The sequence below is a fragment of the Panicum virgatum genome, chromosome 9N (assembly GCF_016808335.1).
Source record: "Panicum virgatum strain AP13 chromosome 9N, P.virgatum_v5, whole genome shotgun sequence".
NCBI lineage: Eukaryota > Viridiplantae > Streptophyta > Magnoliopsida > Poales > Poaceae > Panicum > Panicum virgatum.
Window position 1 is genome coordinate 33,319,049 of NC_053153.1, and position 25,007 is coordinate 33,344,055.

Below are 25,007 nucleotides of genomic sequence, written 5' to 3' on the forward strand. Positions count from 1 at the left end.
GTGAGGTTTTGGAGTGGCCTAGTGGTACTATGTCACCCTCAATGGCGAAGCAAGTCCGGATCCCTGGAGAGTCCAGCGGCGGGAGTGGCGAGGCCCACATGCGCTTTAAGGTGGTGTCCGTGGAGTGGTGTGCGGTGGTGGATGTGGCGAGGCCCCCACTCGCTTGAGTTGTGGTCTGAATCGATGTCCCAATCCGACTTGGGCGAGAAGTTGTCTCGGAGTTCCAGGATCCAGCGCGGTGTTTCGGATGTTTGGGGTGCGTGGTGCGGCAGCGGTACTTCGGCGAGGGGCCCTGCATGGTAGTGGCTCTGTCGGTGGGGTGCGGTGGGCTCCTCTACTGACTTCTGCTAACGTACGGCCGGAGTTGGGAGATCGGCGGTCGTGTGTGCGTGACCTGAAGACGACAACAGCATGGTGGAGTGTGGTGGCTACTTGGATTGCAGCGAACTGCGGTGGCCGGTCCTGCATGGCAGCGGCTGGTTGGCGTGGGACATCGTCGGGGACGACGGCGCTCGCGAGGTGGGCCGCTTGTCGGCTTCTTCTTGGGTGGTGGTGTGGAGTGGTGGTTTGTATGGAGTCGAGTTGAGTTGCGCAACCGTGTTGATATCCTATTCTAACCGGTTGTTGTTTGAGTTGAGTTTGAGAGGAGTTGTACGGTTGTTTTGGCCGGTGGTGGCGTCGTTGTGTTTGTTGTGGTGCCTTGTTCCTCTTTTTAATATAATCTGCAGCTCTCCTGCCTGATTCGTTTCAAAAAATATATATAATTTTGAACGGAGGAGTAATTGTTTCTGCGAGATGGCGCTGCAGCTATGACTACCGAATCTAAGACAGCAGGAAGTTTGCTTTGCAAAATTAAGCTGTGTTATGACATGCTAACCTAATGGAGGTTAGCAACAACCATTGCAAGTAATAAGGTAGCAAGCAAGATTCTGCGATACAGAATGGTTTGCAGCCAGCGAAACGATTCTCATGCCAGGTGGCTGTTTTGGTTAGTTGAGTAGTATCCTATTACGGATTGGAACATGGAATGATTGATGGTTTCTGTTTACTGATTGATGTATTGCTGGGCAGGGAAGCGTTTTTGGCCCCGTTTAGATCCCAACCCCCCATAAAAACCAAACTTTCCATCACATCTCCATCACATCGAAACATTAAATGTAGCAAATGACTTATGCATGGAGTACTAAATGTAGGTAAATAAAAAAACTAATTGCATAGTTTTGATGTACGTTGCGAGACGAATCTTTTGAGCCTAGTTAGGTCATGGTAGAACAATATCTACCACAAACAAACGAAAAGCGCTACGGTGCGCTATAGTGTTTTTTCCGGCGCTACAGTGTTTTCAGTAACTAAACACAGCATTTACTGCAAAATTGCTACTATCTGTAGCCTCGGGTTGGGGCCAACCGTTGGATCTGAAGCTGACGGTCGGTCAGCACCGTAGGTGACTCAGGTCTCACTGGATTGCGGGCCCACCTCACCTTAGGCCCTGTTTAATTACCACCCGTAAACGCAAAAACATAAAATTTTGCGAAAGAATTTTACTAATTTGAAGTACTAAATGAAGTATATTTACAAATTTTTTTACATAGATGGACTGTAAATCACGAGATGAATCTAATGAGCCTACTTAATCCATGATTTGCAACAGTAATGCTACAGTAACCATCCGCTAATTATTGATTAATCATAGATTAATTAGCATCATTAGATTCGTCTCGCGATTTACAACACATCTGTGTAAAAATTTATAAATAAACTTTATTTAATACTTCAACTAAGACTCCTTAGCAAATTTTTTTTTTCATTTACACGTCAGGTAACTAGACACGGACTTAGCCTCGGGTACTCGCCTCGGCTCGCGCGCCAGGCGCAGCCGCTCGCATCGCATGGCACATCGCAGTGCTCTGCTGCTCCCCATCATTAATATACTAACCCAAAGAATTCAGCAGCGCCGAGTGAGCAATTAAAAAGGTCCCAAAGCTGCAGAAAACCAGGAAAACACCGAGAAAATCCAGGATAGAATACTGAGGCCAAAAGGCGGGATTTTCTAGCCGAGAAAGGAGCTTTCTTGCCATTTCCATGGCCCTATAAGGCAGAAAGAGAGGACAGGAGAGAGAGAGAGGGAGAGGGGGAGAGAGAGATACCATTGCTGTAGCCCTGTAGGGGAGGGCCTGAGGGGGAGAGGGAGGGAGGCGAGGCGGTGCAGCTATGGCGAGAGCGGCCTGGGCCGCATGGCTGCTCGTCCTCCTGTGCTGCGGCGCTTGGACCCCGCGGCGAATCTTGGTCTCCGCGGCCACCGACGCGAATGATGGTGGGCAACACTGAATCCTGCCTTTTTTGTTGAGATTGCATTTCTCTGCCTCTTCACGCTCCTTCTCACGGTTCCTGGTCGATACGCTTCTTCTTGTTCTTTCCGTTCATGGTCGCCACGGGTTCCATTGGCGTCAAGGTTTAGGGCATTTCGCTTTGCCGCGGCATTGGGTGTATTTATGAGTTGAGTTGCTGCTCTGTTTGCTTGCTTCTTTGAATGCATGTACCCATCATCTTGGTGGCTGCTGAAGTGCTGATTTTTTTTAGTGCTGATTGGTTTGGGATTTGTGGAGACTCCCAAACCAATCAGCACTTCAGCACCCTGCTGCCGCTCTTCTCTATTCATCACCTGAATCTCGTGTTTCTGGGTGGTCAAAGGTAGTAGTTTGGCAGATTTGGGGCTTCGAGCTATTTCCCCACGCTTCCCGAATCGTCAGGTGATGTGCACATGCTCTGGTAAAACATTGTTGATTTATTTCACAATCTTTGAGACAATAGTCTTTCTGATGCCTACTTTGAGCAAGGGACCTGCATTTGGTTGTTTGAAAAAAAGTTGCATCTATCTCCTGCTCTGACTGTCGAGGGTCTGGGCCAACTCTTGATGTAGCTTTTTTTTGTTCTTTTCGATTGTTCCAATGTTTCAACTACAAGTTTGGTTTGTGAAAGTGGGGATTATGCGGCACATGAGAAAATGAGGATACTCTCTGGATTTATGACTGGATTGAAAATGCTAATTTCTTATAGTTTACCCAGCTTTTTAAGTATTTGGTTTCTTGCTATTGATATAATAAAAATAGTAAGATTAGCCATTATGGATCTGTGATTTCACCACGCATAGATGTTAGATCAGATTTACTATTTGTGTTTGGGATTCGTGTGGTTGGTCCTCATATCATGTGAATCTCAAGGTGTGACTCATAGTAGCTGGTGACTTATTCAACGATAACGCCATATCCAATGTGTGATTCTTCTCTTTCTGCCGTGCAGTTACTGCCCTCAACACGCTGTTTACCAGCATGAATTCACCAGGGCAGCTACAGGGCTGGAAGGCAAGCGGCGGTGACCCCTGCAACGAATCATGGAAGGGAATCAGCTGCTCTGGATCCTCAGTCACTGCGATGTGAGCATCACATACATAATCCATTGTAGTCAGCTTCCAAGCTCAGTTTACTGCTTTGTGCCTTTTTCCTGACGCTCTTTGTAATGGCTACCCTTTTAGTAAATTGCCGGGATTGGGGCTCTCTGGAACTCTGGCCTACAACATGAACACCATGGATTCACTAGTGGAGCTGTGAGTTTCATTTGTATCTCTCTCATGTAGTCTTGTTCTGTTTCTGAGAGTTTTGCTAGTCGCTGACTAGCTTGCTCCCAATTCATTGCAGAGATATGAGCCAAAATAATCTTGGTGCTGGTCAACAGATTCCGTATAATCTTCCAAATAAGAAGCTTGAAAGACTGTAAGTCCTTTAGATGCCGCCATCTATATGTCTTTTCATCTGATTACATGCCATCTGAGTGTATTGTTGATTTGCAGCAATCTGGCAGGAAACCAGTTCTCTGGAGGTATACCATACTCAATTTCGACAATGCCTAAACTTCAATACCTGTGAGTACATTTTCTGTGTTGTTTTTTTGGTCGAAAACTGGATTTGTATTGAATTCCATGCGTATATTTAAAGTTCTAAATGACTAAATGTATATTTCAATGCATATATAGAAATCTTAATCATAACCAACTATCAGGAGATATCACTGACATATTTTCCAACCTCCCAAGTTTAACCACAGTGTGAGTATTTCCTCTTTTCAATCCTGTTGTAACTGTAAAATTGCATTATACACTCTTCTTTTAACATTTCCGTCATATGCCTCCTATGAATACATTTCTGTTGAAATTGCTACAGAGACCTTTCCTCCAATTCTCTTACTGGTAATCTACCGCAAAGTTTCAGTTCTTTGCCAAGCCTGAAAACACTGTAAGAAAGACGCCCAATGGATTTAATTTGATGTATTTCTTTTTGCTGTTTTTGTCCCTATAAAGCTGTAACCCATGTCACATTCTTCACAGGTATTTGCAGAACAATCAACTTACTGGCTCAATCAATGTACTTGCCAATCTTCCGCTTGACGATTTGTGAGTAAATATATTTGCAATACATAAATTGTGTTTTAAATAGTTTGCACATATCTTATTATATTTATTGAGTGCAGGAATGTAGCAAATAACCGCTTCACTGGTTGGATTCCTGATGAGCTAAAGAAGATAAATAGCCTACAGTATGTCTTATTCAACTCTTGGTTTTGTGATGACGCAGAGGGCTGCATTTGAACTAATGATGTGTCTGTTTGCAGAACCGATGGTAATTCTTGGAGCACCAGCCCAGCACCACCACCACCACCATTTACATCTCCTCCACATTCTCGCAGCAGCCGTCGGAGAAGCCCAGGCCAGCACTCCAATGGAAGTAACAACTCAAGTTCTGGTGGAAGCTCTGGCATAGGTGCTGGAGCCATAGCAGGCATTATCATATCTGTTCTAGTTATTGGAGCAGTTGTTGCGTTCTTCTTGATAAAGAGAAAACAACGAAAAGGTGCAATGCCAGAACACTATGAACAGCGCCAGCCGTTTAATTCATTCCCTTCAAATGAAGTTAATGGTGAGGTTGTCTGATGTTTCATATGCCTAAATAGATGCTCTGATTTATCATGTCATTCTGATAGTAGTACGGTTCTATTACATTGTAGAGATGAAGCCTGTTCAAGAGGCTACCACTGTAGAGGTGGAGTCTTTGCCTTCTCCTGCAGCAGTTAACCTAAAACCACCTCCCAAGATTGAGCGAAACCATTCATTTGATGATGATGATATTGCAAGCAAGCCTGTTGCAAAGAAAAGTACTGCAGCACCAGTGAAGGCAACTGTTTATTCAGTTGCTGACCTACAGATGGCAACAGATAGCTTCAACATGGACAACCTTATTGGAGAGGGTACATTTGGACGCGTGTACAGGGCACAATTTAGTGATGGAAAGGTAAACAACAGTACATTACCAGTAAGCTGTTTTTCATTTCTTCTTGACAAGAAAGATTGGAATTCACTCCATTAAATCACAGTTGTGCAAATGAAACTTCGGACACCATTGCTCCATACTTGTTCAACATTTCTGTCCTATTTTAACTTTTTTATGCCCTACCAAATATTTTGGAGTGCAGTTCAGTACTACACTACTACATGATATATAACTTACCTTTTTCCTTTCTCGAATTAGGTTCTAGCTGTGAAGAAACTAAACATTACAGCGCTGCCTAGCCAATCATCAGATGATTTCTACGAGCTGGTGTCCAACATTTCAAAGTTGCATCATCCCAATCTCAGTGAGCTTGTGGGCTACTGCATGGAGCATGGACAGCACTTGCTGGTTTTTGATTTCCACAGGAATGGTTCATTGCATGATATGCTTCATCTCTCAGATGAATATAACAAGCCACTCAGTTGGAATTCTCGTGTTAAGATTGCATTGTGCTCTGCACGTGCACTAGAGTAAGTGGATCTTATCTGTATTTCTCCGTCTCTCTGTGATTAGCTGTTCAGTGTTCGTGCCCCCCCCCCCCCCAACAAATGCCACTATGATGATATAAAGTTGACAAGATATTATGTTGACTGAAGTATATGTTACCCCACAATATCTGCATTCTCCTTGGTTAATGAAACTCAATCGGCAAGCATCTCTTAATTACTCTGCATACCTTTCTGTAGGTATCTTCATGAAATTTGTTCTCCATCCATAATTCACAAGAACTTCAAGTCATCCAATATTTTACTGGACACAGAGCTCAATCCTCACATTTCTGATGCTGGACTTTCAAGTGTTGTTCCAGATGCTGAATTCCAGGTAAAGTTCAAGGCAAATTTGCTCCAAGAAACATATTTAGAAGTATATATGGTAACGAATTAGTTATTTGCTCATGGGCTTTCTATGATGTTAGGTATATAAGTGTGTTTAGTCATGAAGGAACACCAACAATTATTTGCTGGTTGAAAACAACCAATAATATAGTTGGTCTTAAATTATTTACATCCACATCACATACAAGTTCAATTCTTCGTGTTGATTCAAAATGAAACATCTGCAGGCTTCAGATCAGAGTTCTGGATATGGTGCCCCTGAGGTGGATATGACCGGCCAGTATACCCTGAAGAGCGACGTCTACAGCTTTGGAGTTGTCATGCTGGAGCTTTTGACGGGAAGGAAGCCATTTGACAGGTATGCCTACCATCACTAGTTGCCTGCACTGCTTCAACCAGTTGTCAATGGAGCATTCGACGACTCAGGTTTCTTGTAACCTGACCTGACTATGTTTCATAACATCATCGCAGCTCTAGACCCCGGTCAGAGCAATCACTTGTCCGGTGGGCAACTCCCCAGCTGCATGACATCGACGCCTTGGACCGGATGGTCGATCCAGCACTCAAGGGCCTTTACCCTGCCAAATCTCTCTCCCGTTTCGCTGATGTTGTCGCACTTTGTGTCCAGGTATGAACTTGAGTCCCTAGATACAACACGGTGAGTACATGTGTGGACCAACTAACCATATGAACCAACCTTTGTTGGTGCAGCCTGAGCCGGAGTTCAGACCTCCAATGTCTGAGGTGGTGCAAGCGCTGGTCCGGCTTGTTCAGAGGGCCAACATGACCAGGAGAATGCTCGATGGCGAGGAGGCTTCTCGGCGACCGGATGACCAGGACCAGGAATTCGTCTAACAAGCGGAACAGTATATACATCTTATGCTGAACCTGCATACCATCTTACTTTTGTGACTGTTAACTTTTATTCCCCAAACACAACACGTAATGCAGAGAAAAAGGAGAGGGGAAAAACAGCTGTTTCAGGTTCTATCAGTACATATTACAGGTTTTGTTTCGTATAATGAAATATATACATGTTTGTGTTATGCCTCTGGTATCTAATGGAAAGCATCCACACGGGTTGCCTGGAGTAACCTTTATCGAGCTTAGATGGTAGCTAAGCTCCCATTTGACAGTGTGAATAGTATATGCAAAAAGTTCTACTGCACTTTGAACGAACAATGCTACAATAGTCGTGGTTTGAACATGGTAATAGCAATATTTCAGGGGTGACGTTATAGATTCCATTCTTTTCCCTTGGTTTTGCCAAACAGTATCCTCAAACAAAATTTGAAATCTGGTGACTTGAACCTGATTGGAAATCCTACAAATATTAGACTGCAATTTGTGGAAGCTCCGAACTTTGAATGAACTTATGAAGTTTGGCAAAAAAAAAATAAAAAAAAATGCTGTGCACGGGAAGCGACAGGTCCGGTCGAGAATCTCTCTAACGATAGTAATTTTTTATCCGAATGCGCTGGAGAGCTGCAGTTTATGCTATTAAGAGCATCTCCAAAAATCTTTTTAAATTAGATAGGATAGCTAAAAATCGAGAAACTTCGTTAAAATTAATATCCAACAGGCTCTCCATGTACTTGTCATCGTGGTATTCCACCGTCCGAGCTAGCTATCTTTGCTCAACCGCTCCCATTCGCCATTCTCGCGCTCCCTCTTGCTCGCTCGACGAGATACTGCTCGGCAGCGGCACCCCTCGGCGGTGGTCCCTCCGCCTTGCTCGCTCAACGAGCTGATGCTCGGTGGCGGCGCCTTTGCAACCACACGCACAGGCGCAGCTCCACCCAATGCTCGCGCCCGTATGTAGCTCGGCATCCATCAGTCTGTATGTCTGTGTGGCATCCATCGGTCTGTCTGGAAAATATGGGTCTTGCCCCGCATCACCCCGACGGCGACTCCTGCGGCAAGCACCCAAGAACGCTGTCGGATCATGTTGCTAGGTGAAAGCAAGAACATGGAAGAAGTTAAGTCTTTTTAGTTTTCTTTCTTTGCTTGCTTTCTTATTTTTCTTTGTTCCTCGTGTCGAGGGCCATTCTAGTTTACGGTCACCCGTGACTTTCCGTCTGTATAGGCGATTTTAGATAACCTGTAGATTTCCACCCATTCTTTTTCCGGAAACCAAAATCGCGTGAGCCGCGATTTGGATTCCCCCGACACCTGCACAAAATCCCCTGTCACACCCGCCTTATTTGTTTTTTCTTTCAGGCACCTACTATTTTTCTTGGGATTTGGGAGAATTGAGTGTAACATTTGGGTGGGAGCGAAAATAAAAGTAAATTTCAAACTCTGTGCATAGAAACTGAAACTAAAACTTTTTATAAATAAAAATTTAGTAGATATCACTACTACAAAAAAATGATTTACTTCGACCTTTTTCTAGCAACTCTGAGGCGGGCACAAAAAATAACTCGTGTCAAATACACATCACTTGGCTGCCACGTAAATCCCGTCGGGCCCACGTGTCAGCCCAAGTTCACCTCCACCACACACTCCCTCCCTGCTCACTCTCTCTCTCACTCCCTCATTCGCTTCCCTCACTCTCTCTCTCTAACTCCAAGCCATGGAGGAGCTCCCCCTCCTCCCTCCAACCCTTGAAGCCCTCTACATCGCCGGAGGATCGCCGGAGGACGACGCGGACGAGCTTCTCCACCACCTTGACCCCTTCTTCCTCGCCGAAGACCAAGGAGAAGGCCATCCCTAAGCCTCTCCTTCATCTTCCACAAGCCCTCAAGGATGAACTCGACCCGATCTACACCAACGCCGCTCTACTCCAACAAGTGGCTCCTTGCTCGCGCTCTACTCATCACCGGTGAGCCCCTCTCGCCGTTCACATTCCTTCCTTTGCCCTCGATCAAGCTCGCTAGCCCATTCATGGCCTTTTCACCATTGATGACCTAGAACTTTGAAACCCCAATGCATGTATATTCTAGCTACCAAAATAGACTCCCCACACCCCTAGGAATCTCTAGGAACAAACCCCATCCAAAACCGTGGTCGGGATCGCCGGCGGCAAGCTTATTGTTCACCGGTCGGAGTTTCCGGGCTTAAACCCGAAGTTTCTGGGTCATTTTCGGAGTTTCCGGATGTTTTTCCGGAGTGTCCGGGTCAGTGAAACCCGGAGTTTCCGGGTCCATAACCGAAGAATCTGGATTTACTTTAGCAGCACAGAAGGAGGTTGTTTGTTTAAGTGCACAAGCCTGCATCATCTTGTAAAATTCATATAAAATCGAATATAGCTCCGATTGATGTGAAACAAATTTTGTTGGTTTTGTATTGATGTTATCTAGCTGTTAAAAATATATTTTCTTCCAAAATAACTATATTATTTTCTGGTTTATTAAATATGTGTTTATCTTGTTAATTGCATAATTAATTCTCTGGTAGTCCAAAAATTATAAAACCAATTTTGCTAGCTTCCTTATGATGTGTACTATCCATTAGAAATATTATGTCAGACCCGGGGCCGTGGGACTGCTTATAGGCATAAAATATTCTAGAGTAAGGGATAGCTTATGGATGTACCTTACCTCTTTTGTAACTACCCGAATAGGCGTAGAACTAGCTGCAGTACAAAGGAAACTACCCGATTATGTTGTTGTAGGATTCCAACTGTACTCGGTTAGGACTTTCCGTGTAACCCTGTCCCCCCGGATATATAAGGGCGGGCAGAGACCCCCTCGAAACACATCAACACCTAAGGCAATACAAACAACCACACAGGACGTAGGGTATTACGCAACTCGCAGCCTGAACCTGTCTAAATCTTTGTGTTCCTTGCACCATCGAGTTCCAGAGCAGTCGATCCCTACCTACAAATCTTACTGCTAAGGGTATCCCTAAGCAGGCTTGGCGGTAAATACCGACAGCCGGCGCGCCAGGTAGGGGACTCGGCGAGTTCATTGGCGAGTTCGATGGCCACTTTCACTCTCAGCACCATGACGCTTCCTCAAGGCGCCACCTTCGTCTTCGGCTCGTGGGTTTGCGTCGCCAATGGTTCGGGCGGTTTCGACAGCCACCTAACCAACCCCACCGCACCGAAGGCAACCTCGTCGGAAAGCTGCGACAAACTCGCCGGATCGGATGATCTCGGTGTCATGCAGCTTCCCGACTTCACCAAGAAGATCGAGATGAAACTCGTAGACAACTTGGGTTCTATTCGGACTCAGATCGATCTCAAACCGAATTCTACTCGGATTGAGACGTTTCTTGCCCAACCCATCTACGGGTTGCGCAACGCATCATCTACTTACCGACAAATAATCAAATCCATCTATGAAAATAGCTTGGATCAAGTACTCTGCGCCGAGAACTCCTCAGTCACCCCTAGCCTGGAGGCACTCGTTTTCGATGTATACCCAGATCCAGACGAGTCGACTGCCGGCAGCCTGGATTTCATCACAATGCGTTGGCAAAACTTCAACTCAAGTCCTATCAGGATCACTCGCTCGCAGAACTACTCGACAACATCCGAGAAGTTGCCAGCATTGATGATCTCCCGTTCCAACACGGTACCCCCCTCAAAACTGAGCGGGAAACCGGGTCTGGAGAAACTGAGCTAGCTGATTACGAATCAGACTTGGAAAGCTACTCTCCAGAATGCCTGGTCTCCGTGATCAACCAGCCAAACGGGGGTGCTCCTAGCCAGCATGACCCCAATGAAACTGCGGATCACATTTCAGAGGATAATCTGACCCAAGACGCCCCGCAAGATGAAGATGAAGCCACTCACACAGCCCGCAGAGCAAGAAATCAATGCAAGGGCAGGGCCCGAGCTGCTGAGCACGCCCGTCTTCTCCCACGCAATCTCAACCAGGATTTCAACAATACGGCGGATCCAATCTTCACCACCCTCATCGCCGCGATGACAGAAGCAACTCTGCGCCTTATGCAGATGCCACAAAACCCGCAGATGGAGCACGTCATACACCTTGCTCGCCATGCTGTCGAACAACTCGAAAGGCAAAATCCTTTGTCCTCACTTCATGGCACCCGATCTAAGGCCACTGCAACAGTCATACCTCAAGCAAGTCGTACCCCTGGAGGCCATCATTGTCAACAACAGCTGGCGTAGCAAAATCAAAGAAACCAAGAAGACCAGGAAGTCGCAAGCAGCCACCATCCCAGGGGCGGACAACGACCAGCAGCCCATGCTCCAGAGCCTCAACCGAACCGTAACAACAACCGCGGCCGTAACCTCGAAGAAGTAGCCGATTCTGTGATGGATGCACGAGACATCATTAACGCAAGACGCCGAGCACATATCGCGGAAACTTCCAATCGCTTTCCAGCCCTCAGCAGCGTCTTCGACAACGTCGAGTACCCAAAGGATTTCAAACCCACAAACATCCAGAAGTTCGACGGTAAGCAAGACCCTGCTCAATGGTTACGTTTATACTCGACCGCTATTAATGCCAACACCAAGGTCATCTACTTCCCGATGGCCCTAGAACCTGCACCCTCACCTGGTTGGAGAGCCTCATGCGCGAGTCCATACACTCGTGGGAGGATCTCAAGGTCTTCATCGAAAACTTCTAGGGGTCCATCGAGTAGTCACTCGACATGCTCTTGCAATGTGCAAGCAAGAGCAAGGCGAAACTATCAGATCCTACGTCAAGCATTTCTTCGACACAAAAGCCACCATCACCAACGTCATCGACTACTTCCACGCCGGCATTACAGTCCAATCTATCTACCGCGATTTTGGGCGCAACCGCTCCAAAGCAGTGGTGGAGCTACGTGACATGATTTTAATGATGGGCGGACGAAGAGGAGCAAGAGCGCAGCCGCTACCCACGATGTAACAACGACAACAACGGGAAGCGCCACAATGAACATGGAGGGCCCAGCAACCAGCGGGATCCTACGCGTAAGTGTAAGCCAGACGACACTGTCGGCACCATGGATCGCACCCCGTGTGGTAAAAAGAATGAAAAGCCACAGGATTAGTTCGACAAGATCCTCCACAACAAGAGGTGCCCAATCCACCCCAAGAGCAACCACTCGATGTTCGAGTGCTCGGTCATTCGCAAGTCCTTCTAGTCTACGCTGCCGGATGCCCCTAAAAAGAAGCAGAACAAAGATGACGAGGATGACAAGAAAGACCTTGACGCGTTCCAACAACAACAAAATGTGGTCAACGTCATATTTGGAGGAGACTCTAGTTTCTCCAAGCGGGCCCAGAAGCTACTACTCAGAGAGATCCTCTCAGTTGAGTCTGCAATTCAGAGGCCTTTAAAATATAGCGAGGTCCCCATCACTTTCTCCAGGGAGGATCAATGGACCAACTTCTCTGAACCAGGAAAGTTTCCGCTTGTACTCGATCCAGTCGTTCAAGGATCCAAGCTTACTCGAGTACTTATCGACGGTGGAAGCGGACTCAACTTTATCTTTGCAAGCACGCTGGTGAAGATGGGCCTTAACTACATGAGTTTGCTCACCCCAAGCAAAGCACCTTTCTACGGCATCGTCCCCGGAAATTTTTCTACACCAATTGGCTCAGTCACCCTCCCAGTCACATTTGGTACATAACAAAACTTCCGAACGGAATACATCAAGTTCGAAGTAGCCGACTTCGAATCTTCCTATCATGCCGTACTAGGAAGACCGGCGCTGGCTAAGTTCATGGCAGTGCCACACTACGTCTACCTACTCCTCAAAATGCCGGGCAACACAGGAGTCCTTTCCCTATGAGGGGACCTCCTCAAGTCTTTCGAGTGCGACAAGGAGGCAATAGATCACTCCTCTACTATTCGAGTCCCTAGCTCTGTCAGTGAAATACTTTTTGCTGCCAAGGAACTCTCACTCAACAAGGACTCAACACCTGTGAAGAAGCCAAGCCAGTCGTCGGTCAAACCAGCCGGCGACGTGGGCACCAAGACAATTCAGCTACAAGAGGGAGATGACTCCAAAACTGCCATCATCGGAGCTGGCTTGGGCAACAAATAGGAACTCGAGCTCGTAAATTTCGTTAGGGCCAACCGAGATGTATTCGCGTGGAAGCCAAAGGATATGCCATGGGTGCCCAAGGAGTTGATCGAGCATGCACTGAAAGTTAACCCCAAAGCCACACCAAAGAAGCAACGACTACGACGTTTCTTCCCGGACAAGCGAGAGGCCATCAAGAAGGAGCTGGCAAAACTACTCGCAGCAGGGTTCATCAAAGAGGTCTATCATCCGGAATGGTTGGCTAACCCTGTACTCATCCAGAAGAAGAACAGCAACGAGTGGAGGATGTGCGTCGACTACATTGATCTGAACAAGCATTGTCCAAAAGATCCTTTTGGGCTACCTCACACTGATCCAGTAATCGACTTAACAGCAGGCTGTGTCTTGCTATCCTTCCTCGACTGCTATTTAGGCTATCATCAGATCGCCCTGAAAGAAGAAGATCAAATCAAGACGACATTCATCACCCCTTACGGGGCATACGCTTACAAAACCATGTCTTTTGGGTTGAAGAACGCTGGTGCCACTTATCAGCGTGCGATACAGTTGTGCTTCGCCGATCAGCTACATCGCAATGTTGAAGCTTATGTTGACGACATCGTTGTCAAAACCAAGTCCAAGGAGCAATTCATAGCTGATTTGGAAGAAACCTTCAACAGCCTCCGAAAGTTTTGTTGGAAACTCAACCCAACAAAGTATGTCTTCGGCGTATCCTCTGGAAAATTACTCGGATTCATCGTCAGCCACTGTGGAATCGAGGCTAATCCAGAGAAAACCAATGCCATCATGGCCATGGATGCTCCAGCTACCATCAAGGACGTCCAGAAGCTTATAGGTTGCATGGCAGCCTTGAATCGGTTCTTGTCCAAGCTTGGTGAACGGGGTCTACCCTTCTTCAAGCTCCTCAAGCGATAAGACAAATTTGAGTGGATTACAGAAGCCGCGGAATCACTCGATAATCTCAAGCATCACCTCCAGTCACTGCCAATTCTTATAGCTCCACTACCAGGCGAGGAGCTACTCCTCTACATCGCCGCGACTACTCATATAGTCAGCACGACAGTAGTAGTTGAACGCTCGGAGGAAGGCCACGCTTACGGTGTGCAGAGACCAGTCTACTTCATCAGTGAAGTACTCTCTAAATCAAAGGTTAGATATCCATCAATTCAGAAAGATCTGTATGGAATTCTAATCACCTCTAGGAAGCTTCGACACTATTTCGACGAGTACAAGATCTCAGTTATCACTGAATTCCCATTGGCGGACATACTCCACAATCGGGATGCCAACAGAAGAATTTCAAAGTGGGTAGTCCAACTGGGAGCCTTGGAAATCAACTTCAAGCCAAGAACAACAATCAAGTCGCAAGCACTAGTCGACTTCTTAGCCGAATGGCGGGAAAATCAAATCCCAGCACCTCACAACGTCCCAGAGCATTGGGTAATGTACTTTGATGGTTCACTCAAGCTGGACAGAGGTGACACGGGAGTTCTATTCATCTCCCCCAAAGGAGAGCAGCTAAAGTATGTGTTCCAAATCCTGTTCAAAGTCTCCAACAATGAAGCAGAATACGAGGCACTGCTACACGGGCTTCGCCTAGCAGTTTCTCTCGGGATCAAGCGACTACTCGTCTACGGCAACTCTCTACTCGTCATTCAGCAAGTCAATAAAGAGTGGGACATCAATAAGGATACAATGGACGCATACCTTGAAGAAATCAGAAAACTCGAGAATAAGTTCTCAGGACTGGAAATCCACCACGTAGACCGAGAGAACAACGTGGGAGCCGATGTACTGTCCAAGCTTGGATCTACTCGAGCAGCTGTTGCACCCGATGTCTTTGTTCATGAACTACATCATCCATCAGTCAAGATACAGAGTCAGCAAACTATTGATGCGGAGGCCCCGGCCACGATCAGAGAAGTATTGATGATCGAAGAAGACTGGCAAATTTAGTTCACCAACTTCATTAAGGAATTCAAGCTTCCACCACATGTCGATGCTAAGAGCACTGAAGCAGGGCGCATCATCAGGCGAAGCAAAGGTTTCGTCCTCGTCGGCGACAACCTGTATAAATGTTCCGCCTCCGGCATACTCATGAAGTGTGTTACTCTTGAGGAAGGCAATGACATTCTCAGGGAAATACATGGAGTCTGCGGCAATCACGCTGCATCAAAAACACTAGTCGGCAAGGTCTACAGATCAGGTTTTTTCTGGCCAACTAATGTATTGGATGCAGAAGACTTCTGTTGGTGTCTCTTATGCTCAATCTGAATGGGTATTCTGTAAGCGCACAGAATTCACCGGTGTAGCACTTCACCTTGGAGTATTCCAGGGTATTGTGAAATCCTCAGGGAAGCACTATGGTAAAGTGTATCGTAAATTGTAGTGACAACCCTCACTGAATTTATCGACCGACTAGTTCAGTAGGGGTAAGCCAGATAACTGATGAGATAAATGGCCAAGCTATGACCGCGTGACATACAGGAGATTCTATACCTTAGAGAGGTAGTAGCTGAGAGGTCAATGAGCGAGAAAGGACTCTTGAAACACTTCTAAACTACTGAGCTAGCCTCACTAGAACTAATCCAAGCTTCTATCTCGATGTCGGAACTAGGAGCTTACTTCGGCGGCCTAAGCGAAGGGCGCAGACAGGGGTGAGACGGGGCCCAACATACTTTTGGCAATCCTACTGCTATGAAAACACCCGAACGTGGTGGACTACGAGGGACGGACAAGGCTGTCACCACTTGCCGCCTACCACTGCAGTACCGTGGGGTGGAACACACTTTCTAGCTAGCACTGAGTCAGACACCACGTCTGCTCTCAGTACTAGGATTTCTCTTGAGGCCTTCAAGAGAAATCCCCCTCAACCTAATGAACTAACTTGAGTTACGCTAGTACGGGCGAGAAAACCCGTAAGACTAACTCCAACAAGCAAGAAAGGGAACTTAAACTGAACTAGAGGTAAAACTTACTCCCGCAAATAAGTACTAGTACTTGGAAAGATAAATACTTGCGGAAAGTAAAGCTGACTCAAATAAATAAAGATGATAACTTATATTTAAAATAGTCAAAGGAAAAGATACAAGAGCTTTACCGAGCTCTGATGACGACTCCGGATCCCCGAGACAAGCTCGACTCGACTCTAACTCCAAGCTACTAACCTACTCTAGACTTGAGAAGAGAGAATTGCTCCTTTGAGTGTGTGTTTACAAGTGAGGATGGGGGGGCCTAGTTATAGCTTCCCAAGGTCTGTAATCAGGTGACCGCTGCAAGATTACGCTACCCCTGACTTGGCTTGAACTTCACGCGAAAGGGGAGCTCCAGTGGCTGACTTGTGGGGCCGGGTGGCCTGGCCTAGGCCGGCCGGCCTGGCCCTGCTGCCACCTGTCCACCGACTTCGCGTGGACGGCTTCTGATCACTCCTGGAGGTTGGTTCTTCGGGTATCTTCCTCAGATGCTGGAATCTTAGGCCGGGCGGCCTGCCACCGGAGCCTCTCAGCCCTCCGTTTCACCGACGTTGCAGATCAACACTCCACATTGCCTCTGGGATGGGTGGTTTCCCCATTTGACGATCTTGGCACTGACATGTGGGTCTTTGGGTTGAACCTTGTGCCTTCCGGGTCCACCGATAGGATATGAGATGTTCGCCTTGTTTTGGAACCTTATAAACATATCACATTGCTCCAGTAAAAGTATTGGACCCATGTATGTGGAGGTGTCAGGCCGGTCGGTACGGAATGTGCCGGGCGGCCGGGATTTTCTCTGATTTCGACCATCTTTGGACAGTGAATTCCTGCAAACACAACTCATCCAAAACTTGTGGAACTTAATAGAATCAAATAAAATATGCATGGAACATGGTGCAAAACTTAATTTATTCCCGAGAAGTTGATGGTCAAAACGCGAGATAATGGCAGTCAACACCCCCCCAGGCTTAAACTTTTGCTCGTTCTCGAGCAAAGTTTAATACTGAGGCTCGGTGGATCAGGAGTTGCGTAAATGTTTGCCCTCTATAGGTACCCTGTGCACAACATATTACTCTATCCGTATGTACTTCGAGTAAGTTGGCTCATAACTATATGTTCTGGATGATATGGCTTATTTCACATTTCATCCCTTGTCTTGAGCGGTTGAGGACTGAACAACCTACACCGGAATATTTTCCTATCTTTCCTGTTTAGGTTCATTCTCGGAATATTTCTTAAGTATGCATATGATTAAGGTTCCCTGAAGGTACTCTCAATCGCTCAAGGTGTATGATCCTCACCAATGTCGAAACTTGACCAACTTCTTCCTAATCTAAGGCTGATATATGGCGTTATGGGTAGGAAGAGTGTGACATACCTTGATTACTCGTGTTGCCGAGCCGAAGAGTGGTTCACAAGAGGTAGGTACTTGATCAAATTCCGATCTTATGGAATCGCAAATATTCAGGGGAGAGGGAGAAATGGACTCACTCTTTTCGGAAACATTTTTTGGTCATTTTATTGAATCTCCTCTTTGAAATATTTTTGCTAAGGATCATGGGCACTGTTTTTTTAAAGAAGATAATCCCATGTCCTTCCTGAATTTAGTATTTTTCAGAGGGAGCTCTTGAAGAATTTTTTACCCTTTTTGAAGTGGATAGGCACACAGTGGAGATTTTGGACTGGAGTTGTGGTAGAACTGTCTGGGAAAAAGTGGATGACAATACCCGGAGTAGGTAATTGTCTCACCAGACATTTTGAGGCTAGCAAAGAAATGGATACGCAAAGGAGAAAGACCGGCAGATGACAAGTACATTTCCTCAAGCGAACTCAACTTTCGACAAAACTCAAAGTAAATCAAGATAGCCTATGGTAGCTCATATATGAAATGTCATTATGGCTCTGGATGGGACATGTACACCAATAGGGAAACCTTTTGTTATATTTTAATATTACTCTGAGAATTTCCCTTACTAAGATAAACAATAATTTCGATGTAGGCCATCTCGAATCCCACAACAACTAGGACTTAGAAATCATGTTAATGCTCCCACACAAACAGATTTAAATTGTGTCTATTATGTGCCAACTAGCTCTGGTACTGGATGAGTAAAAAGCTGTAAACGGGGCACATGCAAAGCTCAAATAGAGCAACTATTCATCATTTCCAAGATAAGAGTTTGCACGGATTTCCACACATTTATTCTAAGCTTGGCAATTTTCTCTTTTTTTTTAAGAACTGAACGAGCGGGTATGACGACTTACCTGAATACTGACGATCTCTCCCCCCAAGCTTCAACGAAGCTCAGGGCTACTGGTCTGGATGTGGCGGGGGGTAGTACGCACCATGGTGCCAATCATAGGACAAGGAGGATAACATCCCCCAACTCTCCTATGTGAGACTGGTGTTGTGATGGAGGCTGTGACCCAGCTCCTCCTGACGTAACTCTAAGGCACCCATTCAGGCAGTGGGGCCTGACAGCTCCCGCGTGAGCGGGTTGTCGTACTCAAAGCGTGCTGACACAGATGGGCCAACCTGTGGGCCATGGGAGGTCCCCATACCCGAGGGATAGTAAAACTCCTGGTCGTGCCCATACCCTGCGCTACCCTCAGGCTGGTACGAGGTCTGGCCACTCTGGCTGTAAAACCCGTAGGACTCCTCGAAGCTCATGTGAGCGGTGTCTGGGTGAGGCTGTGCTGAGTCATCTGGCGAGGTTGCAGCATGTGATGGTCCGGCTTCTTGAGAAGCACGGGCCTGCCATGAAGCTCCTGGCTGGCGAGAAGTTCCTGTCTTGTCAGACCCAGGGGCAGCGGGACTGCTTATAGGCATAGAATGTTCTAGAGTAAGGGATAGTTATGGATGTACCTTACCTCTCTTGTAACTACCCGAATAGGTGTAGAACTAGCTGCAGTACAAAGGAAACTACCTGATTGTGTTGTAGTAGGGTTCCAACTGTACTCGGCTAGGACTTTCCATGTAACCCTGTCCCCCCTGTATATATAAGGGCGGGCAGGGACCCCCTCGAAAGACATCAACACCTAAGGCAATACATGTTGGAATTATGCCCTAGAGGCAATCATATTTCCTTGTATTCATAGTTAATAAAATGTTCCTTGAATATTCATGGATGACAACTTGCATTGATTAATGCTTATGTGAAGTATTTGTGAAACTCTTTACTTGTATGAATATTCTAAAGTGTTCCTAGTCGGAGTTCATGTGAGGACACACATGAATATTAGACTAGCACATGTATTAGTTGATTGACTATGTTTCACAAGTCATGGATATGGTGATGTCAAACTAATAATGTGGGCTCATGTGAGACATGAGATTGAACTTACCCAATACGAGATGATGACTTCTCATTACACAATAAGTATGCTGTGTCCTAAGACCTGAGATCGTCGTATGTACTCAAGATATGAACCGACTTACTTAGGAGCCATCAAACGCTGCACCGTAACAGGGTAGTCATAAAGGTGGCTTTCGGGTCTATCAAGAAGCTTGCTATGAGACATAGTCGGTCAAGATGGGATTTGCCCCTCTCTACAAGAGAGAGATATCTCTGGGCCCCTCGAGTGATTTGGATCAGGAAATGCATGGCCATGCTGGGGTTAAGAGTTAACCAAGGATTCCGAATCACAGGATCGAGAAAGAGTGGTCGGCTTTAAGCTAGACCAAATATCGTGAGGGAAAGGGAACAACATGTATATGATATTGTGGCGGTTCGTCTGATATGATTTTTGTGTGCGTATAGGAGTTGACATGTCTTGCTAGAGGCCACTGTCTACTATTGGGCTGAGTAAGAGTACTCGGGCCATATCTATTCGCATGTGAGCCCATAGGGTCACACACTTAAGGGAAAGAAGCCTGATAAGGATGAGATCTGAATTAGACTGGGCTTAAGTGCACTAATGGGCCTTTTAGGCCCAAAAGGGGGCGCCCAAGGTGGGGCCCAAGGCAGCCCACCTAAGGGGCTATATAAACAGAGGGGGCGCCTAAAAACCCTAACCCTAGCTACTGTGCGCCCCCTTTTCTGGCCGCCCCTCCTGTGCGCCAAGCCCTTGGTCGCCCTCGCAGACCTAGCAGTCCGGATTGCGGCGCTTCTTCCCGTACGTGTGGACTTCGTGGAGGTGCAGCGCTTGCTGCACAAGGACGAGCCGTTCGTGAGGTGGTTCACGCAACTGCACTGCCAGCTTCCATCTGCACTACACCGACGCGCTACAGAAGTTCCGCAACGGCACGTCTAGTGGTAATCCTGTGATCTATAACTGCAGTAATCCTGGTTTATGCAGTAGAAAATTTTTGTTTTTGCTACCCCATATTCCTACAATACAAACCACCACACAGGACGTATGGTATTACGTAACTGGTAGCCCGAACCTATCTAAATCTTTGTGTTCCTTGCACCATCGAGTTCCAGAGCAGTCGATCCCTACCTACAAACCTTACTGCTAAGGGTATCCCTGAGCAGGCTTGGCGGTAAACACCGACAGCTGGCGTGCCAGGCAGGGGATTCGGCGAGTTCATCAGCGAATTCGATGGCCGGATCAAGCGATGCCAACAACGTGCCCGAGGGCACAACCCTTGTTTTCGGTTCTTGGGCATGCACGGCTGACGGATCGGGCGGCTTCTCCAGCCACCTTGTCACGCCCAACTCGCCTAAACCGAATGTCACACTCCAACCCGCCGACATCTGCGAAACTTCAGATCTCGATGGGAAACGAGCTCTACTCGAGCTTGATTCGGACAACACAGAAAATGTGTCGACTCTAACTCGAACCATCGGGTCAGTCGAGTTCGACACAAACTCTGACTCCAAAAAACCTCACTTTTCCGAAACCCTCGGAAAATACTTGACTTGTCTCAAGATGATCAAACGCCCAAGGATCAACAACTCAGAACTACTCGATTGAGTAAATCGAGTTTCGCGATCAATTGAGGGCTGCATCAAACTTGCAGAATCCACCCTTGGCTCATCTGCATCACGGCAGAACCCAGAAGCGTTGAACCCACCAAAGGAACAGTCTGGCGACATACTCTCAGGGTTCAATTGAGTAGATTCCAAGCTCGCCGACTGCATTAAGATGGCTGAAGGTACTCTGCAAAACTTGATGCAGAAACTGGGAGGAGGAATCTGCGGGGGATCTGGTAAGACAAACCCCCGTCTTGTTCGGATGGGACTGTCTATCTCCAGGAAATCTCAGAACCCTTCACCGAAACCTGCTCACAGTCAGATTCCTAAAACAACTGACACCTCCAAGTCCTCTTCCGATCAGGACTTTGATCAGTTCATGAACGGTCTCGACAAATTTGAACCATTCAAAGATCTCAAAAACTAGTCCGACAACGTCGACTTGTTCATGGATGCTATGGCCAATCCACCCGAACATGTTGACGCCCTTTGGGAACTGGCCAAACTCAGAAAGGGAAAAGCCAAAGCCCCAGAACAATCCAGCAAGTCGATTTTCGACAAGCCTTGGATTAAGGAGCCTAAAGGACTGACTCCCACGCAATCATGGCTGCATTGGATGAATGAGAACGCCCTCCGCATAGAGATGGGCATCCCGCTTCTCTCTCACCCAAAGCACACATATTCAAAAATCGGTGGCCTAACCAATTCCAATTCCGAGTACTCTTCCAACTCGGAGGGTGAGCTGGATGACCTAATCCAGTACAGCAAACAAGTCGAATCCAACTCAACTAGGAATTCCATGTTCGATCGGGACTTTCTCCCAAATTTGGTCATATATGCAACGCCGCAAGGACGACGGTGCGCCTGAAGGAGTCACAAGATCCTAAAGCTTCCGGCACACAGCCAACAAATCTACCCTTCTAGCAGAGCACTCCACTAGACCCGTCCTCAAGCATGCAAAACCAAGAGATTCAAGACCTTTGTCGTGAAATCCTCATGGTTCATATCTCCGAGGTCCAGGAACCTAAGGATGACTCCACATAGTGTCTCAATCTCGACGACTACAGCTTTGATGATTTTGATGAGTATCTTTCTGACAATAGGGAAACTACTCCTCCCTCTATCATAGAAGTCCAAGCCACTACCAAGCAAGATCCTCCTGCACCTCCTCCAGCAGTGAAGGTCACTGTGCAATTGGAAGAGCAGCACCCAGCAGAAGATCTTTACGAGCGTCGTCACCTGCTTAACCAGAAGAGGGCTTTTAGGCGTCAGCGTCTCGCCAACAGCCAGCAGGAACAACATGGTGACAATTACGACTACTCCAACTGCGACCTCCACAACGTGATCAACGTTGGTCATGACACACGCAACATCATCATCTGAAGGAGAAAGGAGCGCGAGGAAATAGAGGCTTACAGGCCTTCTTCCAACTACCGTATCCCAGCAAAGGCCTCTGCAGCCTTCAAGAAGCATAAGCCATCAAGTACCCGTCCCCAGGGTAAACCGCGTGCCCCACATCATGGAGAAACTTCTCAGGGCGGAGACAGGATCAACAAGACGCTCCTACGCAAGTGCTTCATGCACCCTAAGAGCTCTCATACGATCTTCGAGTGCAACTCACTCCGCAAAGCCCTTGGGGCACCGCTCCTAAAGGAGACCTTACCAATCTAGTCGACTCCCGTATCGACTAAGTTTATCCTCCGAACAATTTTATTCAGTTATGTAAACCATTGCTCACGTCTACAAGCAAGGGGTAGGTCTTAAGAGTCAGAGTCTGTCATTTTACAATTCCTGTAATCTCGACAAATTTCCAATAAAAGTTGATTCCTTCATAAATCAACTACTTGGCTCTTGCTCACCTAGCCACTACCCCATTACAAACACCACTCTGAAAGCCATGCTCTGCACTAGAGAGGCAATCGAGTAGTTTATATGGTTTACTTCGAGTGTTCCTACGACATTTTCGTCTTGGGTAACTCGACGGGGTTCATCTTAACAGACCTGTCCTAAGAATTACTCGTCCTCGGTTGAGGACATCTTACTCGCCTCGCTCGAGTAAGTTTTGGATACACTTTTGACATTTTCATCTTGGATAACCCAACGGGGTTCATACATAACAGACTTGTCCAAAGAATTACTCCAGTCCTGGGTTAGGACACCCTACTCGCTTGCTCAAGTAGGTTATGGATATCCTTTCGACATTTTCGTCTTGGATAACCCGACGAGGTTCATACCTAACAGACTTGTCCTAAGGGTTACTCCAGTCCTTGGTTTAAGGACACCCTACTCGCTGGCTCTAGTAGGCTTTGGATACTCTTTCAACATTTTCGTCTTGGCTAACCCGACGGGGTTCATACCTAACAGACTTGTCCTAAGAGTTACTCCAGTCCTGGATTAAGACACCCTACTCGCTCGCTCGAGTAGGTTATGGATATCCTTTCGACATTTTCATCTTGGATAACCCGACGGGGTTCATACCTAACAGACTTGTCCTAAGGATTACTCCAGTCCTTGGTTTGAGGACATCTTACTCGCCTCGCTCGAGTAAGTTTTGGATACTCTTTTGACATTTTCGTCTTGGATAACCCGACGGGGTTCATACCTAACAGACTTGTCCTAAGAATTACTCCAGTCCTAGGTTAGGACACCCTACTCACTTGCTCGAGTAGGTTATGGATATCCTTTCGACATTTTCATCTTGGATAACCCGGCGGGGTTCATACCTAACAGACTTGTCCTAAGGATTACTCCATTCCTTGGTTTGAGGACATCTTACTCGCCTTGCTCGAGTAAGTTTTGGATACTCTTTTGACATTTTCGTCTTGGATAACCCGACGGAGTTCATACCTAACAAACTTGTCCTAAGAGTTACTCCAGTCCTTGGTTAGGACACCCTACTCGCTTGCTCGAGTAGGTTTTGGATATCCTTTTGACATTTTTGTCTTGGATAACCCGACGGGGTTCATACCTAACAGACTTGTCCTACAGATTACTCTAGCCCTTGGATTAAGGGCACCCTACTCGCTGGCTTGAATAGGTTTTGGATACTCTTTCGACATTTTCATCTTGGATAACCCGACGGGGTTCATACCTAACAGACTTGTCCTAAGAGTTACTCCAGTCCTAGGTTAGGACACCCTACTCACTGGCTCGAGTAGGTTTTGGGATATTTTTTGGGCATTTTCATCTTGGGTAACCTGACGGGGTTCATCCTAACAGACCTGTCATTAAAACTACTCCAGTCCCTGGGTAGGACACCTTACTCGCCTTGCTCGAGTAAGTTTTGGATATTTCTAAAATATTTACGTCTTGGTTAACTCGACGGAGTTTATCCTAACAGTCCTATTTTAGAAATCAATCCAGTCCTGGTATAGGACATGCTACTCGCTGGATCGAGTAGTTTGGGATACTTTCATAAAAAGTTGTATACTATCTAGGTGACCAATCAGGGTCTATCCTAACTGGTCAACTATAAAAACTCCCTAAGGAGCAGAAATAAGTTCTTGATACTCCAAAAGGTTGACACGAGTCTTTTGCTTGCTTAGACTACTAAGGGAGTCCCAACTACGGAGCTTTTTTTGCCTCGAGTACTTGTCGGGTGCTACTCGCTTGCTTGAGATGCAAAAATAGTTTTTGTTTTCCCTTAGTAATCTGAGTAGTTGTCGGGAGTCTCCTATTCACCTATCTATCAAAGAACATCCTAAGCTCCTAACCATTCAAGTACTCGATTAGAGTTCCCTCTCATTTAATCGGACAATCAAGTCCATTAGAGCACCGCTCTAACAAAACATTTCTTTCCACAAAGAAATTTGGACCAAGCTACGGCTTATGATACTAGTACTTTTCCCACTTGGTTAATCTTGCAGGATTCAATCCTAACCAGTCAGTACTAGAGTTCTAATTCAGAACCATCCAACTCGATCCTATTCGAGAATACTT

The 25,007-nt window shown here is 46.5% G+C and overlaps 1 protein-coding gene across 4 annotated transcripts; it reads left to right on the top strand.

Moving 5' to 3' along the window:
• Positions 1 to 1,868: 1,868 nt before the first annotated feature.
• LOC120690288 (protein STRUBBELIG-RECEPTOR FAMILY 6-like) lies at positions 1,869 to 7,544 on the top strand. Of its 4 annotated transcripts, XR_005681695.1 has the most exons (17): positions 1,869 to 2,314; positions 3,301 to 3,433; positions 3,533 to 3,604; positions 3,696 to 3,770; positions 3,848 to 3,919; positions 4,031 to 4,102; positions 4,218 to 4,289; positions 4,382 to 4,447; positions 4,525 to 4,590; positions 4,666 to 4,970; positions 5,059 to 5,342; positions 5,580 to 5,851; positions 6,068 to 6,203; positions 6,445 to 6,575; positions 6,689 to 6,845; positions 6,929 to 7,251; positions 7,523 to 7,544. XR_005681695.1 is itself a non-coding variant. In XM_039972887.1 (16 exons), exons 1-16 carry the CDS (start codon positions 2,212 to 2,214, stop codon positions 7,070 to 7,072), a joined length of 2,160 nt encoding a protein of 719 aa, XP_039828821.1. In that variant the 5' UTR covers positions 1,874 to 2,211; the 3' UTR covers positions 7,073 to 7,279. The 4 variants fall into 4 exon arrangements, 3 of the variants coding, with proteins under 3 accessions (XP_039828821.1, XP_039828822.1, XP_039828823.1); XM_039972887.1 differs by lacking the exon at positions 7,523 to 7,544 and having other exon boundaries at positions 1,874 to 2,314; positions 6,929 to 7,279; XM_039972888.1 differs by lacking the exons at positions 1,869 to 2,314; positions 7,523 to 7,544 and adding an exon at positions 2,739 to 2,769 and having other exon boundaries at positions 6,929 to 7,279.
• The last annotated feature ends 17,463 nt before the right edge of the window (positions 7,545 to 25,007 follow it).

Coding starts and splice junctions, on each gene's coding strand:
- LOC120690288 (XM_039972887.1), top strand. CDS start 2,212: ATGGCGAGAGCGGCCTGGGCCGCATGGCTGCTCGTCCTCCTGTGCTGC. Junction 3,771..3,847: donor AATAAGAAGCTTGAAAGACT/GTAAGTCCTTTA, acceptor GTTGATTTGCAG/CAATCTGGCAGGAAACCAGT. Junction 3,920..4,030: donor ATGCCTAAACTTCAATACCT/GTGAGTACATTT, acceptor ATGCATATATAG/AAATCTTAATCATAACCAAC.